We start from the raw sequence: 21,362 nt of genomic DNA on the forward strand, positions 1-21,362 counted from the left end.
TGTTTTACTTATCAAAGCTCACAAATTTATTAATAACTGACTTATTTAAGTGTAGGCTGAAATATTTTTTTTTTACAAATATTTTTGAACCAGCATAAATACAATTAACATAATAATTACTGAAAATACTTTACTTACATGTCTTCCGAAGTACTTTCGTTTTGCCAAAATAAGCGGTTACCCATCGCTTAAATGTCCACGACAAAAGTTGCTTAACCCACTGATTATATAACCACCGGTGAACACAACTGTTCGTATATTAAATAATCGTTTTTTTCTTTCGGAATAATAAAACAAGTTAAACAAAACAAAGTAATTATTAATATAAATAAATTACAAACGACTATAGAGACTAGCAAATAATACTGTTATTAACTAAATAAATGCACTAAAATGTCTTCATTATTATCAACTATGTCCTAGTAAGCACCAGAGGGCCTACTAAGGTCCGTGAAAACGAAAATTCGTCATATGTTATTTCGCCAGTGGCGTAACTATAGGGTGACAAGTCGGCAAAATGCCACGGGCCCCCAGCCGGAAGGGGCCCCCTATTAGAGGAGAATTCCAGCTCCCAACATGTATTATTTATCATACATGTTTTTTTTCCACTGCAGGGCAAGGGTCTCCTCCCAAACGAGGGGCAGGGGTTAGGCCTTGAGTCCACCACGCTGGCCTAGTGCGGGTTAGGGACTTTGCATGCCCTCAATAAATGTATTAAACAAATTTTAGACATGCAAGGTTTTACTTCACCGTTGGAGCAAGTGATAATTATTTCTAATGCACACATAACTTCGAAAAGTCATTGGTGTGTTGCCTCGGGTTCGAACCTGCAACCACTTGTGTGGGAGGTGCCAACTTAAACCACTCGGCTATGACTGTCTATGTATCCATACATGTATAGTAAGAAACAGTTCTGTCTTTGATTTATTTTTGTTACCTACTCAGTTGCATAAAGAAGTAAAAAATCTTTATAAATATAATTCTTCTGTAAGTGTGTATGTCACTGAACTTCTCTTAAACGACTGGACCGATTTTGATGAATTTTTTTGTGTGTGTTCAAGGGGATCTGAGAATGGTTTAGATTATTAAAAAAAGTTTAAAATTTTCAAATTAAAGACGTGTAGACAGGACAACGTCTGTCGGGTCCGCTAGTGTGTTATAAATTGGGGAGGGGGGCCATTGATGTATTTGCCACGGGCCTCGAGCGGTATAGTTACGCCACTTGTACCTGTTCTTGTTATAAACAGTCTCATATATTAGTGAGTGGTCACCGCGGCGCGGCTCTCGTCCATCGCCGGTATCTCTCCGCGAACGCCTCAGTCAACTGCTCCACTTGTTGAAACAACTCCGCCGGAGATAAGTCTCTCTGTAATGAAATAGAGCGTTAGCGATTTTTTTTTAAGACTTACTTTTTTTACTACTTACTATTAGGTACTACTACTTTTTTAAGACTACTCCCGCACTAAGATTTGCTCTCGTGTCGCAGGGACTTTTAAAATATAAAAAAACGGACACAAAGTGCAACCAGACCCGAAACAATGAGTCACACCAGCACATCAAAATATGACTATTAAATATACTGCATTTAATTTGTGTACTTATGCTGATAATAATAGTTTTTGTTTTATCAAAATCGGGTCAAGATTACCGAAGTTACAGCGTTATAAAGTTTCACTGCTTTTTTAAATTTGCGTTGCTTCGCGCGCTACGCGCTGACGTCACGTCGTGACAGACACGCTTGTTCGACTGCGGGTGATGCTTAGTTTTGATTTGAAAAGTGATTTGCATTTAATATTTAAAGAGTATGTGTATGTGTTATAAATTTATTCATCGTGTTTTTTGTAAAATCGACAACGCACGCACACAATCATCAACTAGACCCAGGTAAAGAAAGTTGAACTCGTATACTACTAATAATATTTTTGTGTGTAGTTAACAATAAAATTGAAAGTTTGTTACAACTGGCATTACAAATAATGAGTGTTACGTACCTACCAAGTGTAAATTTGGAAAACATAGTTTTAAAATAATATTATAAAAAAAAATTGTCACCCCTGCCTCTGACTTTAGTCAGGTTGATGGCTATCATATGAACGCATGAATCTACTCTGTAGGTAGTCTTATATGATTGGGTGTGTAATGAGAACTTTTAATTAAACTAACATTTTAATTTTGATATTATTAGATTTAATAAACATGGGTTCTTTTTTCAAAACAAAAAACCAACGCCAACTCAACCGCCGCGCTCGGCTCGCCGCCGCCTGTGAGGTCATTGAACTGCTCATTAAATAGTATCAACTGTTTAGTAGAAGTTCATTGCTAGGTAGGTATGAACATGATATGGCATCTTGATCTTGAGGAAGTGTTCAAAAGGCAATAAACTTCTATTTAACATTTGCGCTTGACAGTATCTGAACCGGGCTTTAAGTTTTAGATTAGGTGTCTTTAGCAAAAATATAAAACAGTTTACATGGTACATAAAAAAACAATTTTTGGGGTGTTTTTTCACTGGAGTTAGTGCACATAGGAACAATACAATATTTTCTAACCATTTTGTTTGTCCACTATAAGCAAAACAAATTATTTAAAGCGAAACCGCGAGAGACAACGAGCCTATGTAGGTATCGGCAAGTACTGACGAAATAGCAGTGTCACGAGATGACGTCACACGTCCGTGCGGCCGCTTCGCCGGAGTTTGATGCGAAGGCCATACTTTGACGTTTAATATCTCGGTCATTTTTGAAGATACGAAAAAAATAAAAACAGATTTTTTATCCTTGAAGTACCTAGTTTTTAAATATGCTCATAACAAAAATCATTGGTGTGACTCATTATCTGTGGATCGCACCATTAATTTTTCCGTATGGGAATCGAACCCACGACCTCCCGACGCAGCGGCGTGGTGACCTAAACCATTGCGCCACGGAGACAGTCAAGTTAAATGACCTGGCCAATGTTTCCTGCACCAAAACTTCAAGCAACCTAAGTTAACATTCACGTTGCTTCCCGTATCTAATTATACAATTATATAATAATTATAAAAAATAAGGACTTTTTTAACCTAATTAATTAATAATATAGTCTACTCGCCTGGTTCGATTCCCGTCTCGTACAGAAGCGCGGTTCATTGCACCCGTCTCGACTTTCTGGTTGTTGCATGGTTGCGTCACATAACCAAGGGGATGCCGGGCACTGCTGCTAGCAACCAGAATATTATCAGAAAACAGCGAAATTAAGGCTTACACACATATTCGGTTCGGCATTAATCGGCCTAGCCTAGCAAACCGAATATGTGTAAGTAGATGAACCCGATCGGCACAAGCCGAACAAGTGAGTCGAGTCGGTTTTGTTGTTCAATAAATATGACCGAGCCGAAAGTACCAAACCGAATATGGGTACAAGCCTAACTACGTGAGCTTTTTATATACTAATATAAAATTAGCATAATGTGAAAAAGTTATAAGAACAGTAATTCTCTCACTCTATCTCCACAAGTCGGTTTCTTCCTCAACAGGCGCCTCGGCGGTGTAGGAGCCGAGGAACAGCTAGCTATCTCGCTCGCACAGTACTGTGACTGTCTCTCTCGCACGTCGGGGCAGCAGCTTGGCGGCCGCAAACATTTAGAGCAGGACGGACGATTGTCGCTCGTTGATTGCGTGCTGCTTTGCTCTTCTAAACGACGTTGCAGAGATGATAGGTGCGCGTCTTTCTCTTTTAATAGCTGTTCTTGCTCTCTGTAAAGGGAAATTAATTAACTGTGTATTTTTTTACTCTGCGTTTGGCGGAGTCCTTAACGTGCTCCATTTTGACTATGGGATGTAACATCATAATATAAAGGTATTTTGCACGACACAACTAACACAAGAAGGGAAGGGCCATTTGGGCATGGCGCGCGTGCCATATGAAGTATGATTAGCTATACCTGCCCTAGTACTAACGTAAGAGATGACACTAAAAGCACTTAGTGACAAGTTAAATATTTTAATTTGTCACATTATCGTCAAATCACTATCGTCTTATTCCTTTTCATATTTCAGTGTGCGTTAGATGTCATCAGCTGAGTTTGGCGACAACCATCTTCTATTAAATAGTATGACATTCTCTTTTTTCTTGTGTTAGTTATTCCGTGGTATATTACAACGCAGAGTCAATGCTCTCGAAGAAAATGTATGACGAAAGGTATTAAATCCCATAGTCAAAGGCGGTTTATAGAGGTAAGTATACAGACGCGTGTCGGTCGCGCATCCTCCTGGCCCAGTGCCTCACGCCGCCCAGCGCCCGGCGCGCGTGGCCGCACAGCGCCGCGCCCCGCGCGTGCGCCTGCTCCAGCTGCGCCTGCAGCTGCGACACGCTGTGCTCCTTCTCTCTGACAACATTACGTAACATTGCATATTATATTACGTATATTCGAATGTGGCGCGGTCGGTAGTGTATGCGAACGGTGTTCGAGAGGTCTCGGTTTCGAATCCAGGGTCGGGTCAAAAAAAATATTTTCTGAGATTTTCTGTTAAGATTTTCTTAGAAATTGCCCGGAGTCAGGAAGTTGAGGTCGAAGACCTCCGTGCCTCGAAGAGCACGTAAAGCCGTCGGCCCTGTGCCTGGCCTCACTGGTTATGAGAGCAAAAGTATACAGAGTGTACCTGTGTATTGTGCACACACTTGGACGCTATAAACAGTCCTGCATCGATGGCCAGTTTCAATGAAACTGACCGCCGTAGCTGGATCAGCAAATTATTATTATTCGAAAGCCGAGTGGTATAAGTTCGTACCTCCCACGCAAGTGTTTGCAAGTTCGAATCCGAGACAGAACACATTATAACTTTTCGAAGTAATGTGTGTATTTGAAATAATTATCACTCGTTCTCACGATCAAGGAAAAACATCGTGATCGTAGGGGTTAGAACTTGAGTTCACCTTGACCTTGAGCTTCTATAGCAAGTACATAATGGTGGTGGTACCTGTAGCAGGCCTGCGCCTCCCGGAGCTTGGCGTCGAGCACGTGCACGCGTCGCTCGCTGTCCGCCAGCTGCGCGCGCCACTCCGCCACCTGCGACGTCAGGTACGACACCTCGCCGCGAATCGCGCAGTTCTGCACAACACACTGTATGGTAATCTATACTAATATTATAAAGCTGAAGAGTTTGTTTGTTTGCACGCGCTAATCTCAGGAACTACAGGTTCGAATTGAAAAAATATTTTTGTGTTGAATTTATCGAGGAAGGCTTTTGGCTATATAACATCACGCTACGGCTTTTAGGAATGGAGTTGCAACGAAAAATGTGACGCAAGTGAAATTGCGCGGGTCAGCTACTATAAAAATAATCCAAATGAAACAATCTGATTGGTACCAATCATAAAAATAGCGTTTAATCAGCCTAGCCGTTCAGCAAAATCAATGTGAAGATGAATGTTCGGGAAAATGCCGTTTGACGTCGCCGCGCCTTAATATTTCTACCGAATTGTGATCGGACCCGAAATAACTACTGACTAAGGACTACCAACCCACCTCCTTGCAAATCCTGTCAGCTTTCTGCAGCTCCTGCCTCAGTTCGCTGATGGTCTGTTGTTGAGCGGCACACTGTTGCTGCATCTTTGACAGCTCTTCACCCTTATCTGATAATAATACTGGGGAAAAAATCTTTAGTGATCACCATTGCAGTTCTTTTGTCGCAAAAGCAAAATGTGGGAATTATTTTTGCATTCCTTTCATCTAGGTACATTTATAAATATGAGACACTAAGTATAATAAAAACTACTTCTTGTTTTAAATGACATCGTTACATCCTGCAGCAATATGCTAAGACAAATATTTTTGATACACCAATGACTTTTCGAAGTTATTATTGTTTTAGAAATAATCATTAGTTGCTCTAAGATAACGTTGTAGGAAAACATCGTGATGAAACCTTGCAGGCCTAAAAATTTTTAATATATTTATTGACGGCATGCAAAGTTCCCAATTCGCACTTGGCCAGCGTGGTGGTATAAAGGTCTAACCCCTCCCTCCAGGAGAGACCTTAGCCAGGCAGGAGGACAATAACGGGTAAAAAATGATTTAATTTACTTTGCATCTGTTGTAACTGCATGGAGAGCGCTTCACACGTATTGTTGTTATGTCTTGAACCTTCGGACATTCTCTCCAACTCGTCCCTTAAACTTGCTAGCTGGAATTCAACACAGCACGTTTAACCAAATTGAATATGACAAGTCGTTAATTTTAAGATCAGTAGGTTAGCACGAAAGCAGCGCGAAAACTTACCTAGTTTTCTTGAAAGAAACGTTTCAATGAAACTGAAGTGGAAGGAGTGGGTGAAGAAATTTTGGATTTTTTTATAGTTTAGAAAGTCAATATTATTAACTTATTGATATTAAATATTGGATTACAACCAAAATTTATTATTATAATAATATTGTCCAAGACGATTGTATTGTCTTAACAGAAAATCTCAGGAGAAACGTTTCGGCCCGACCCAGAATTCGAACCCAAGACCTCTTGCGCGGCAGTCGTATACACTACCGACAGCGCCACAGTCTATTTAATTTTATTGTATGATCCAACAGGAGACGTGTAAAGAGTAATGGGTTGAATTTATTTTTAAAAGGGGACGTTAACTTAGTCATAGTTTTAATCAGTAAGGTACATACCTGTTGTTCTTTCGTATGTATTTCTTCTTTGTATTTCTTCTCGAGGTTATCCTTCTTCGTCAATGTTTGTTCTAATTCGTCTCTTCTTTGACACAACTCCACGATTTCTCGCTGAAACATTATTCAAAACTAAGCAGAGTTCGCAGTATCGTAACCAGACAACTGATAAACATACATATACTCTTCTGAATGCATAGTTACGTAATTAAATTTACAAAATAGTAGGTATTTTCCTTCAAAAGTTAATATGTCAGTTATTCACCGATAACGCTTCATTTTCTTGTTTTAATCTAGCATTTTCCTTCTCCAAACCACAAGTGCACCCACTCTGTAAATAAAATTATATTTATTACTATTCTGTTTTTTAATGAAATAGACGGTAAAAGTTGTTCAAGGGCAGCTTGAACACTTGGCTTTAAATTAAAAAAATAGACTCGATCTATCCCACGAGGCTTTACCATACATTACACCCTTCGGATATCTCCTGTTATCGGTTAGTTAATAACAGATACGTAAAAGAAAAAAATCTCTGTTTGTTGGGAGGCAACTCCCGGACTAAGATTTCGTGTGTCGCGGGGACTAAACATACAAACAACGGACACAAAGTACAACCAGGCCCGTAACAATTATTTATGCGCGCAATTGTAGTACATAGCTTAGTGTCAATTTATATTAAAATTATTATTGTAAACGCAAAAGTCTATAGTCTTTCACGACTTAGGCAGACACATATTCGGTTCGGTATTAATCGGCCTAGCTGGGTGGCAAAACTGAATATGAGTAGATGAACCCGATTGGCACAAGCCATACAAGTGAGTCGGGTCGGTTTTATTGTTCGATAAATATTGCCGAACCGAATACGTGTGTAGCAAGCTTAACCCATTTAATAGTTTGATAAAAAACATGAAGATTTTAAGTTAGACAATTTCTTTGCCAAAGTCACACATCAAAGCGGCTGCGAGAATGACTCAGTTATTTATAATCAAGTTGTCAGTTCCCTCCACATACAGTGAGCAGCTCTCTGAGCTTGAGGAGTTGTTCCATCACGTCCTGCAGGTCCTCCATCACTCCCGGCGCTGGCGTGAAGGACTCCTCACTGCGCTCCCACATACCCTGGCGGGGAGAATCAAACAACGTCAGGGAAACAGGTCATTTATTATCAATACATTTGTTAGTAAAAAAAACATTGTTAGTATAAAAAGCTTATGAATTTAAAACAAAAAGCTTGTAATGAAATCTTTTCTCTGCACAAAAAAACTCGATATTTGGCTACCTCACCAGCTCACTGAAAGAAACCTAATGAATCGTGTACTCATTGGGATTCTTGAAGCCAAGAGATTTTATAACAAGTTCATACATATTATAATGCGAAAAGACTGTTTCCCCAACCTAGTCTTATGAATTGTAATTTCAGATTATGTTGAAATGCTATGTTGTAATCGTGTATAAATTTTTAATGCCTCGAATATAAAAACTTAAGAGAGCCTGAGCTACGAATCTTTTACGTAGCATATCAATATCAAAAGGGCATATGTTAAGTCTTTGTAATACGATATGCGCCGTTTTAAAGTCGTTGGTCGTATAGCTTCGGAAAGATACATGCGATATTAGGACCTCATACACATACACTAGACTTTTCTTGTTAGTATTGCCATTCTTCAAAATGATTGTTATTCTATTTTCGTTTTACCGAGTCATTATTCGTTGATGTCGAACTGCTCAGAAAGTTCGATATTTCCATCTTCAGACTGTCCACTTCTAGAGCAATATCCTATAACAAAATCAAGGAGATATAACCGGGTAATTAATTTGTTTAGTTCTTTCTACTTCTTTTTTTTATGACAACTACCGCGCTTATAATTACTCTTGTGTCGCGGGGACTTTTACAAACATACAAACAACGGACACAAAGTAACAACCAGACCCGAAACAATTTGGGGATCGCACAAATAATTGTTCCGTGTGGGAATCGAACCCACAACCTCCCGACGCAAAGGCAGCGGCATGGCGACCTAAGCCACTGCGCCACGGAGGCAGTCTCTACTCAGATATTTACGAAACAAACTACCTACATAGCTCCAGCATTTTAGACGAATCTTTTACGAGTACAAGTTTAATATTTTTTCATTAACCGAGTCAACAACCCAATTTATTCACAATATTACCTGGCATCTATCAAGCGACCACTTCTGGTTGTCAATAACAGTCTGCAGTCGTCCGATGTGGTCTGCCTTCTGCTTGTCCATCAGACGCACGTCCAAGTACGACTTACGTAACATGTCTATTAGACTCTCCTGCTTCGCTGTCTGAAAGAACAGGGAACAAGTTAGAAAAGCAACAAAAAAAGTATAGTGCATTATTCATTTTACTATTACAATATTCTAATGTATAAGTATATGAAAGGACCAATAGTGATATCCCCGACCTGTAAGCGTATCACGTATCTAAGTTGACAACTAGTGTACGTCGAATTGATGGTCGCTATTCTGTACATTGCTGCTTTCACATAACTTGTTATTCACTTTGAAAAATATTAACCCGCGAAGAAACACATACATTTAGACCGGGAGTCAAACCCAAGATCGCACGTCTTAATCTGTTAAAGGTAACTATTTATTATTTTAGAAAATAAGGAATATCTACTTATCATATTATCTTATAGATCTGTCTTACCTCATAGAAACACTCGCGGTACAGGTCTTCAATGACACTGAGGTTGTTCTGAAGTGTATTCACTATGTCTGTTTGATTTCCACACTCCTAAAACAGTCTCGATCACATAACACACAGTAATATCGAAAAAAAAACAAATTTTAATTTAACCAAAATAAGGAGCAATTTTGTTATAGACGGCAATAACCGCTGAAGCTCTTCTTGAATATCAATCTTTGAAATATAATTTGTTACTTTTATTGTTAAGTTGCAATATTGAAATCCAAGTTTTAACAAAATGTTAATTCTTTTTAGGCTTTTTTTTCTTAAGGACATGTAACATACTCTACTATACAACTCGCACTTGGCCAGCGAGGTTAAATCAAGGCCTAATTCCATCCCCGCTTGGGAATTTCTTACCAAACGGGGAAGGAATTAGGCCTCCCCTTGCCCAACAGTGGGACAGTAACGGGTTAAAAAAACATATAAAATAAGGCTATTCTAGTAACCGTTTATATATTTAAATAAGACTTAAAAATATTTAAATATTATCATATAATAAAAACAGTACACTTACTGAATCTGCCGTGATGGAGACGTCGGCTTTCTCAACTCTGCTGTAGCACTTGAGAGTTTTACTTAGAGCTTGTATCTATAAACATAATTATATATTAATTTCAATACTTTTATTCCTTACTCAAGATCTATTCTGAGGGAAACCTTTGATTTTGGCAATCTGGAATTAAAAAAAAAACATCTTACCATGGCGGTCCACGTGCCATAATCTTACTAATATTATAAAAGCGAAAGTTTGTGAGTATTGATGGGTGTATGATTGTTTTTCTTTCACGCAAAACGTACACAACTTTTATGAAATTTGTACACATTAAAATACAGATTAACAGAATATGATAGGTACTTTTTTACCCCTAGAAATGTATTCACGCGGATAATGTCGCGAGCAGTGGCTAGTCTATCTTTATGCCAAATGTTTACCAAAATCAGTGCATCTATCACGAATTACATAGGTATGCACCGTACTACGCCAAAAATTTGAAAAAAAATGTCTCTAAATATAGCTAAGTTTAAGCAAATATTGGGACAACATCTGTTCTCGGTAAACGCGCAAAAAATGTGTGTGGGTGTCAAAAACGTTACCCTAAATAACAAGTTTCCTGTTTCTTTTTAAAAAGACTATATTACTTTTACTTTATACTGAAGAATTCTATTTTTGCATGGCGTTATTCCTTCTTATTGAGAGAACACGAAATAATTACAGATTACAATTCATGAGTCTTATCGCAGTAGTGTAGTGTCGCCCCCGATTCTTTAATTACTTTCCAAATTAACAGCTATTTGAACGTCTTGAAAAACTTTATAAAAACAGCATTGTACCCTATTTAAAATACCTTTGAGGCTAACTAAGTAACCTTATCTAAGAATCAAAATCGATGCACCGTGATTATTGCAGTATAATTTTTAATTTTAAGTAAGACCTTACTAAAAACATATAATACAACATATTATCTTGCCCATAACTGGTTTGTGGAGGTCTGATAGGCAGTCGCTCCATGTAAAATATTGGTATCCAGCTGCATGCGGTGAGACTGGAAGTCGACTCCAACATAGTTGGAAGAAAGTCTAGGCTGACTGACACAAACCATTGAACGATGGCTTATGCCTTAAAATAGACCTATATATCCTTTCTGACAGCAAGTAATTAGCAATATAAATAAACTTATAATACGATGGAACTAGCCGCACTAGTATAAGTAGTAGTGCTAAATCCTCACCTCCTTGGTCTTCCTCTCCAGTTCCCTCCGAAGCTCGGAGGCTCTGTCAGTGAGAGAACAGATGCGTCCCTCCGCCACTGCCAGGCTTTCAGCCTGCACGCGTATCGTCTCCTCCTTGTTTTGTAGCTAACGTAACATATAAAAACAGCATTTATGAAATATAGTTACATTACGCATACTACAATAAACATGATGACTAAGTAATACACTATAACACAAAAAAAGATTCTTCAAAATCCGTTCACAGTTGGCGGACAAATTGCGTAACAAACTTCTAAGAAGAAAACATCCTAATGTCCAATGGTTTATTGAATGACAGTAGGTAGCTCGAGACTAAAGAACGCTACTTGGATCCTTACATGCTTCACTTGAATCCTTGACAATTCATGGGCGAAAGTAGAGACTAGGAAAAGCCAATTTAATTTCGGCTAAAGTAAAAGTAATATAAAGCTTTATACTCACAATCTGTAAGGTAGACAGCAGTTTATTTTGATAGTAGTTAGCGCGAGAATTAGCATCACAGGAACCGGTGGCACTGTCCAAGCTGCAGGCACCACCACTGTCCTAAGAACAATACAAATATTAATTACTAGCTGACCCGCTCAACTTCGCTTGCGTCACATAAGAGAGAATGGGTCATAATTTTCCCCGTTTTTGTAACATCTTTTACTGGTACTCTGCTCCTATTGGTCATAGCGTGATGATATATAGCCTATAGCCTTCCTCGATAAATGGGCTATCTAACAGTGAAATAATTTTTCAAATCGTACCAGTAGTTACTGCGATTGGCGCGTTAAAAATAAAGAAAGTGATAAGAAGAAGTGACGATAAGGTTACGATTTTTGCGGCTACTTTTATCTATTTGTTGAATGTTCTTCAACGTTTGCCTTGCCGCTAGGAAATTTTAAGCAGCGAATTATTGCCACATAAATAATTCATAAAAAAAAATACACAACTAAGTAGTTACTTCCCATTGCTGGGCAGGAGTCTTCTAAGAATTAACATCATTTGGTACTTTCATTTCATATTATGACCTAGTGCGGGTTGGGGACTTTGCATTCCTTCTAGAACTGTTCTAAAGAACTCTCGGGCATGCAAGGTTGCAATGTAATAAGCAAGATTAATCTCTGGAAAAACTAGCCTCTCATACATACATTTACAATGTTTCAAAATAAACTTTTCTATCGAAAATATATTTAAAGATGTAACTGATGTTATATTTTAAATAGAAGGGTTGATGCTTATCAACCCTTCTATTTAAAATATAACTTAGTAACCTGATGTCGTTTTAATCCCACTTAAGTCTTGTCTTACGATACATAAAACTTTATATATTTAGAGCATCCTAAACTATCCTAAAGATAATCCATGTTGTTATTCACTAAACACGTACAATCAACCGTGGCATGTGTTTAAAACAAAATCAAAAAGCAGTGACTGACTGATGGAAAATGCACAGCGAAATGTTACTGAGCCTTGAAATTTGAAATTTGGTGGAGATTCCAGCAGTGTAGAGGAACACTAAGAGTGCAATTCCACGGGGGCAAAGCAGTGGGCGGAAAGCTAGTAAGGCCATATTTATATTTCAGTGGGTTTAGTCAATATGACAGAGTATAACACAGTTGACGGAGAGACATACTTTATTTATACTAACAAAAGCTTAAGCTTAAAGGAGCCTACTTCAAGGCTCGCATGACTGTCGCAAAGAGACATACTTTATTCACATTAACAAAAGTTTAAAAAACCTAGCTCAAGGCTGGAATTACTGTCGAAAGAGAGATAAATGATGTGTAGGTAGTTAGGTACCTACCTATATGCCTATGGAATTTACGAAAATCCTTTGAAAACTGTCCAAAAGAACCAGTCTAAAATTAAGTTCTGTGGTTGAACTATATTGGAGTTTATTATTAAGTTCTGTGGTTGAACTGTTTAGGTTTGCAATAAAAAATGATCAAAGGTAAGAAACCACTCGACGGTTAATGTATAGAGCCCATTAACGTCTGTATTAATTAGAATTTGGACTGTATATAGCGCCGTATTTTAAGGACATGAAAGAGTCCAGGTACTAGGCTAGTTTTTGCTTGATTTAGGCATTGAAATACTATGTCACCTATCTGATAATTCGATTGCAAGCTAGGTAAAGTGTTGTTAGGAATTTCAGTTAAAAGATTCTTGAAGGAAATTGGGATTAAGCCGAGCGATGCAATGTATGTCTGTTTTTTATTTACTCGATACATAAATTAAAAATATAAATAGATACCCAGACATAAAGTAATATTACATAGATTCGATCATGATTCAATACATAATTTACTATCTCATTAAAGTTATCGTTAAATTAAGTCCAACGGCCAGTTTCAAAGCTCACGAATAAGTGTCGGCCAACCTATCTTATAGACAAGGAATTCACGAAAACGGAACTATCAAAATTTCATCTGACAAATTATCTGCTAGTTATCCAAAGGCGTTAAAACCGGCTTCAAAACAGGCATATACAAATATTTACAAACAAAACTACCTCTAAGTTTGATGTTAGCCAATATTTACACTGAACCACTTTATGATCTCGAGCCAGCCGCCGAAAGTTGATGTCTTAATTGAGCTCAAGATAAAAATGATCAAACGATTTATAGCACTCAGCGGTTAATGAAAGAGCGCTATAACTGTCAGGGTTTGTTAAAAGGTAGCCTTTATCTGAACTATTTGTTTACTTCTGACGATACGGAAGAGTTTGGTAAAGCTATGTAGTTATCAATACCTATAAATAAAATTATTCACCGAAATATACGAAAGGTTGCATACCTTGCATGCCTGAGAGTTCTTTAGAACAGTTTTTATAGGTATGCAAAGTCTCCCAACCAGCAATTGGCCAGCGCGGTGGACTCATTCCAAGAGGATACCCTTGCCCAGCAGTGGGATGTTAATGGGTTATTTTTTTTCTATTCTACATTCATTCATTATCCCTACACGACCGAACAATCTAAGCATACCTTCAGCAACTGAAACGCGTTAACGACATGACCTGTAGATCGTTAACACCCAAACAGAATGAGTCGCCACACAAAAAGACAAGCGGAACGACACGCGTGTCTTGTTTTGTTTCCTGCTTTTAATGCGTTTAGCCCACAATTCTAACGTGTCACAAATACCTTTGAGTTTCTTTGTGACAATATTTTATTGAATTTCGTCACACCGTATAATTTCCTGAAGAACTAAACGTGGTGAGTTTAAAGTTATTTTTTGTTTGGACAGGTGAATATCACACGGATAACAAGGAAATAAAAGATAGCAGGGCCGACAATCAATCACAGCAACGATTATTATATAAATAAAAATAGTTTAGGAATTGAACTCGAGTATATTTACGTAGATAGCTGCCAATCGAAAGCATGACTTAACTTACTTAAAGAAGGAAAGTATAACGCATTTTATTATTGTACCTGAATCCTAATTACCTATAACAAACACACACAAGACCATAGAAAATCAAGAAACTTAACAAGGCAAATAATACTACTTACTTTTGTAACATCACTGTTATCCGAATCACCGAAAGTCAATAAGCCGTTAAACATCATATTTTAATACACGAACACAAAACCTGGACTTATAAATAAACCCTCTCTAACTTTTAACAACAACACAGAAGGCGAAACGACTCAACCAGAAATTACAAAATATAAGTATACACAAATACTATGTTTGAATAATGTTCAATATTTACAAATAATGTTTGTTTGTAAACGAACACACGAGACATGCGCGTGCGCCGAATGCGCGCGAGTAGATGCGCCTGCGCCGCGTATATTTAGAACAACGTAAATAAAGTTTTTGAAGGAAGCGCCGGTGGCCCACTTGTGTTCTTTATTCTTATGGGTTATGGCTTCACCCGATCACTGAACAGCGTGTTGTATGGTTACAGAATGATCGAGAATTTGTTAAACAGTAGGAAGAAGACTTAGGACAGGTACAAACATCATGAAAGAATATTGTTTCGTATCGCGTGAGTCTAAATAAATAGAATTAACCCATTAACGTCCTACTGCTGGGCAAGAGTCTCTTCTTGGAACGAGTGAAGGGTTGGGCCTTGAGTCTAGTACGCTGACCAAGTAAAGGTTGGGGTCTTACATACATAAAATCACGCGTTCTTCCCATAAGGGTAGGCAGAAATTAAATAACTGTATCGCGTAAGACTTGAAATACAAAACTTGAAAAGGATTATTATTCAGTTGTGGCTAATTCCTTGCTCATCACATCACCACACGATTCTACAGTTTCAGTACTTACGTGAAAAACGTCAGTTAGTATCGTAAGTATACTCAAAATCTAGATTTAGGTCAGGTCTCAATCTAGTACCATTAGTGCTAAAATGACATCCAGTTGTAAGCGGGAGCATTCGTCAATTTTGTTGGTTTATTGAAACTCCTACGCACTCGAATGATTATTTTGGTAAAGTGAATTAAGTAGGCGAAGGCCTTTTCCCGAAGGATTTTTAAAAAAACACTATTTAAATAGTGTCATACATACACACTACATCATTACACGCTTGCCTATAGGTGTAGGCAGAGACCAGAAAACGCCACTTGGTACGATTTTTACATACTTCCCTAGCTTCATTTACATCCATATATCTAGCCGTACAAGACCGCCAGTTAATATTTTAAAAGACTAAAGTTCTTTTCTGGCTTGCATTCTTTTCTAAAATAACCGAATGTATGCTTGCACAACAACTAACTATCCCAATCGACTTAAAACACAACCCGTTTCCGTGCCACTACTGGGCAAATGTCTCCTCCAAAACAAGAAAAGGTTAGACCTTGAGTCCACTTTCTAACCTACCCTCGAACGAGGGAAGGTTAGGCTTTAAGCCTACCACGCTGGCCACGTTGGGGACTTAAACAACATAATAAATTGATTCAACACCCTGTATAATCAGGTAGGTCATTAGTAAAAAGCTAGTGGCGGTGGTTTCCGACGCGCACGTCCGTTCGTTTCGTCACCTTACTGTTAAACATAGACACGAGCTCACACTGAATGCACCACAACACATCAACCTAACACATCAACAAGATACTACTAAATACACCGTTGATGATCGTTCTCATTTAAGATTTGATTCACCCCCCGGTTTCTAAGATGGATTTAGCGGTGGTTTATCTATTCAATAGCGTTTTAACTAAAAATAACGCTATTGAATAGATAAACCACCGCTAAATGTACTTAGAAGCCGGCCATTACTCAACGAGCAAACCTATAGCTTTAAAACGGAATTTCCAAAAGTGATACAGTAATGTATTTTTTAGTTTCTGAAATAGACTATATTTTTTTTGTATGGACTTGCGCTTTGCATGTTAATCTGCGCCGAAACGTCGGGCATTCTAAGGTAAAATGCCTGTTCACAATAAGTCCCCTATCCTATTATACATATTATTATGTATATTAAACATGCGACGCGAAAGTTTAAAAGTTATGAGTATCAAACATTCACCCATCCATACAAACTCTCACATTTATATTATTAGTACAAGGACTTATAGAATGTAAAATTACCTTGATCTTTAAACTCGAACTAGTTCCAGGTTCGGTCTTGACAAGCCTGGAAATAAATAGAAAGTTTACTATATAAATGACTTTTACTCTATTAAAACGTATATTTTACAAAAAAGCACTATTCTTAAACCTAACAATATTAATTTAATAGACTGAAAACTTCAATGTTAACTACTTATTCATAAAATATTTCAGAAGAAACTTACTGTATTCCGCTAGGCGACTTTTTTATTTCCTGAAACATATTTTCATGAATACTTTAAGTAATGAGTGGCATAGCGTGTTTCAGTCATAAGGTATTAAAAATGGAAGTTTACCTTCACATCGGAGCATAAACATTCATCGATATGTATCTTTTTCAACCTAAAAAATACCAATAATTTGTTATTTACTTCGTCTAGGTAATCTTAGATTATAGTTTTAATAGGTAAATACCGAATAAACTAAAGAGAGAGGCGTTTTTTACTCAACAAATGCTTTGGCCGTGGAACACGAACCTATGTTGATAAAAAAATTGTGACTATTTTAAGCAACAGAGATAAAGTAACTTATCTATGTGTGTAAACAATTAATCTCTGAATACACTTACTAAAAAGCCTATGCTTACCTGTTTCGCCTAAAGAAATTAGCGTGAACGCAAAGCACAATTGCTTACATACATTCATGGTTCCGCGTACCGCGGCTGAAGCTATTGTTAAAAAATATAGGAAGTTGTATGAAAAATATAAATTGACTTACTTTTTTTCACTGGACGACGCTTTAGCTGCCTGTAAATTAACAATATTGTTAGTAAACTTAAGACTGTTTACTTTTAATACCATAAGGCTTACTGCATGATGGGATGAGATATTAAAATTGTAGTAAAATTATATTCCAGTCGGTTTGTAATTTTTGCGAGAGAAATATCGCTATGTACCGTTATTGTAACTCAACGTTGGTAAATAAAATTACCTTCTTCTTGGAGCGTACACAAGTTACAGATTCTGCCTTTTCCGACCTAAAATATAGAAAACATTTATACCTTTGACCATAAAAATAGATATACGAGATCCGTATTTACTAAGATAGTTGTTAAACAAAACCTTATGAAGTTAACGACTTACTTTACAGATGATGGTTTCTTTTCCTGAAATACAAAAGCAATCTGAATATTTATTCAATTATAAATAGTCTGAACTAGACCTAGATAAAGTAATAGTAATCTATTTACCTATTGCTTAATTAAGTAACCGATTTTTAACAACTTCATTCCTGAGCGTCTCCGTGCATGCGTTCAAGTAACATGTAAAAACAAAACGGGCCTTTCCTGCCTGGTGTAATAGTTATTCAAGCCACCCTTCAACAACTTTTACACCAGCATGACCACTAGCCTTAAGTAAATAAAAAAAAGATCTAACCTACGAGACTTACTAGGGTTACTTAAGAGCATATACTTAAATGGAGAAAATCTTCAAAACAGAAGAAAATTTAACATAAACTTCTCACCTCCCATGGTTTATCTTCCTCTTCGTTACAATGACCGCTGCAAACCAGGTCTTAGATATAAAACAAGTCATTAAATTGCTCATTAACTCATAAATAAACTCGTAACTCGCCTTTATATTTAGACGCTCGTAAAATATAACTGTCGTGTATTTATGGTGTTATATTACTATTTCGGTTAACCATGAAAGACAACTTGAAAGTCGTCGTTAAAATTAAATGTGTAGTGTTAAATAATAATATGTATGTTTTAATTCAAAGACAGCAACGAAAACACATTTTTTCTTGACATGCAAAGCAATATTTATTGCCGTTGAGACTGTTTTAATTAGATGTTGTAATCAAAATTTTATTCAATTATTTCTTTAACATCTAAGAAGAATCTTCAGAAGTATCTAAGCAACTCTTATGTCATATTCACAATTACTTTCGAAGTGTAAATAAACAATGTGAATTTTCGACAAAAAACCGTTTTTCTAATGTCAATTCCTGCACTAAGAATTTCTCTCGTGTCTGAGACTTTTAAAAACATACAAACATCGGACACAAAGTACAATCAGACACGAAACCACCATCTGTGGATCACACAAATATTTGTTTCATGTGGGAATCGAGCCCACGACCTCCCGTCGTACGGGTAGCGATGTGGCCATCACTTTAACCACATGCACCACGAAGTACATCAAAATCTTTCGCCACTTTAAGCATTTCTTACTAACTTTAGGTGACAAGTGGCCATTGAAAGGGGTTTGTCTTCTAAGCATCTACAAGAAAAGAAGTATTCTTACCCAGATCCATCACTATTCCTAGCCTGAGCGTTGAAGAACAGCTCTTCAACGCACTCCTCGCATTTGTCCTTCCTCTCCGGAATCTGTATATCCACGCACTTGAACATGGGGGACTCATCCTTCAAATCAAAAAACATAATTGGGTAGTTGCCTGGGTTAACGAAAAATTATTAAACTCTCACTCGTAAAAAGTTCATCTAAAATGCTCAGGCTATGTAGCTTTTTTCGTAAATAATGTTGAATTGTAATTGTTACAGACTGAAACATTTTATTAGACACTCATTTGATAGCAACGAAAATCTGCAAAAGTGACGTCACTACGTCGTATTTCTGTACTAAAATGTGTTTTTGACATTTCATAAAGAGTAGCTGATTTGACTGGTAGGCAACTTCTGTATTCATCTCCATTACTTCTGGCTTTTTTAGAAGGAAGTTTACTGCTTGCTTAGAAGGTAGAGGAAACTTGCTACTACTCTACTCCCTTTCAAATACTTTACTATCACTATCGCAAACTAGCACGCTTAGACAGTGGCGAATCCAGGTAAAAGGGGGTACCGGAATGGGGTTATAATAGCGCGCAATAAGCAACTCTTGCATCTCTCCTTCCAATATTTTCCTCCTCACATGCGGCGCTACGGTTATTGAGGCGAGGTAGGTACTCAAGTATCCGGTTCAAACATAAATTCAGAATACTTCTTTGCTGGCAGGTTATAAAGTAATCAAAACAAGGTTCTTGATTTTTTCTTATCGTATGGTTAGTGGTCAACCTGGTGTCAAAGTTGTTCAAGCCGCCTGCACGCCTTTGATGTAGCTTAAAGACTGGTATCTTAATTGACAACAACCGGGACAAACTTTTTACGTGCCCTCCGAAGCACAGAGACGCGGTCACCCATCATGAAATGTCCGTGCCAAGATTTCCTTAACTCACAGATCGTTTACCGACCGGTGAGCGCAACTGGCTATGCGTGCCTCATATATGGCCTTGATTAAATAACAGGAGTATACCTTAATTGTCACGTAGGTCCTAGGACCATGGGTACACTGGCAGCGCTCAGGGGACTGATGATCGGAGCTGGAGGACGTGTCCTTCGGCAGGGGACATCTAAACGGTAGCGTTTGCAGGTCTTCTGCTGATGCGTCCGATATTAAGATAGGGGGTGATGGTGACTGAAATAAAGTGAAAGTTTTTAGATGAAATATGGAAAGAATTTATAAGGTTTTATCGAGTTTTACGACGGTAGTTGTTAAAGTGGTCACAACGCCTCTACCGGTGCGTCGAGAGGACGTGGGTTGGATTTCCACACGGAACAAATATTTATGCGACCCACAAATAGTTGTTTTAAATTGAATTCTTAATGCGGAATTTGTCTTCTTTTTATCAAAAAAATTTAATCAACTTGGATCTTCTTATCATCAAGTTAATTTCTTTATATGTCTGAATTCTATGGTGTAAAAATGTAGAAGTATGCTAGAAGAACTAAATAATAATAATATTACGGTCCTATTTTGGAGCAATTTAATAACATAATTATGAAAAAGCTGAAAGCGTGCACTGTCAATATGTATTGGTACAGCAATAAACCAATCTGTTGTAAGTCTACACGTAGGAATACTAACTCCATCAAAAAATCCATCCTATCGCTGTAATATCCTGAAGAATTAAGGAATTCATAAAAAATACTAAAAAACAATAAAAATAAAACGCACTCGTTCAATAAGTGATACATCAGGTGAACTGTCGACACATTCACATTGTGCCCTGCTAACTTCTGGGGTAGATGTAGTTCGTTTACAGTTGCACTCTATTACCGGGACCTAGCGTAACAAACAAACAAACATAAAAATACATTGTAAACGTGTTCTTATATGGTCCAAACACAAGATACTAGACGTTATGAATTAAAATGATAGAGTACTTACCTTGTAATGTAAATTATCACTTATTTGATAAAAGTAACAATCATTATCTTGTAAGTCATTGTTGTAAGTATATAAAAAAGAGGATAATGTTTAAGTAATTTTTGGTCGATGAATAAAGAAGTTGTTAAAAAATAGGTACAGATTTCGAAGACACCATCTACCGTAGGTAGTATTGTAATTCATTTTAAAATAACAAAGAATAATAACATTTGACTTGTGGTCCAAAGCTTTAACTAAAATTTGAGTTGTTGCCTAAAGCTCATAAAAATACTTTTGAAACACAGAACACCTACAGATTAGCCACAAATACGTCACGGCTGTAATTGCTTTAGAAATCTAAAGGAATCTTAATCGCGCTGTTGTGCGGCTACCGAACGACATTTTTCAAAGAGTAGCTTAAAATTTTACCTTTTTGCGACATTTTCGGGATGTATCATAGTATTTTGCTTGAAAAACTTTCTTGAGCATTACATTTATAGGTTATCGCGACCAACTAGAATTTGGAAAAAGGAAAACCAACAAACCTTTTAAG

The 21,362-nt window shown here is 37.3% G+C and overlaps 1 protein-coding gene across 3 annotated transcripts; it reads right to left on the bottom strand.

Moving 5' to 3' along the window:
- Window positions 1-162: 162 nt before the first annotated feature.
- LOC142987134 (uncharacterized) lies at window positions 163-21,360 on the bottom strand. 3 transcript variants are annotated; one of them, XM_076135691.1, is made up of 26 exons: window positions 21,239-21,360; window positions 19,916-20,077; window positions 18,911-19,029; window positions 18,126-18,162; window positions 17,744-17,766; window positions 17,592-17,637; window positions 17,379-17,407; window positions 16,958-17,003; window positions 16,847-16,875; window positions 16,641-16,686; window positions 11,553-11,654; window positions 11,091-11,216; window positions 9,875-9,949; window positions 9,319-9,405; window positions 8,811-8,951; window positions 8,336-8,416; window positions 7,654-7,758; window positions 6,908-6,973; window positions 6,646-6,756; window positions 6,065-6,164; window positions 5,507-5,625; window positions 4,959-5,089; window positions 4,229-4,366; window positions 3,482-3,734; window positions 3,091-3,195; window positions 164-1,366 (listed from the first exon to the last, which is right to left on the bottom strand). In XM_076135691.1, the coding sequence occupies exons 1-26, from the start codon at window positions 21,296-21,298 to the stop codon at window positions 1,268-1,270; spliced, it is 2,436 nt and encodes an 811-aa protein (XP_075991806.1). In that variant the 5' UTR covers window positions 21,299-21,360; the 3' UTR covers window positions 164-1,267. The 3 variants fall into 3 exon arrangements, with proteins under 3 accessions (XP_075991808.1, XP_075991806.1, XP_075991807.1); XM_076135693.1 differs by lacking the exons at window positions 17,592-17,637; window positions 19,916-20,077; window positions 21,239-21,360 and having other exon boundaries at window positions 163-1,366; window positions 18,911-19,012; XM_076135692.1 differs by lacking the exons at window positions 7,654-7,758; window positions 8,336-8,416; window positions 8,811-8,951; window positions 9,319-9,405 and having other exon boundaries at window positions 167-1,366.
- Between the last annotated feature and the right edge of the window lie 2 nt (window positions 21,361-21,362).

Source organism: Anticarsia gemmatalis, chromosome 3 (assembly GCF_050436995.1).
Source record: "Anticarsia gemmatalis isolate Benzon Research Colony breed Stoneville strain chromosome 3, ilAntGemm2 primary, whole genome shotgun sequence".
NCBI lineage: Eukaryota > Metazoa > Arthropoda > Insecta > Lepidoptera > Erebidae > Anticarsia > Anticarsia gemmatalis.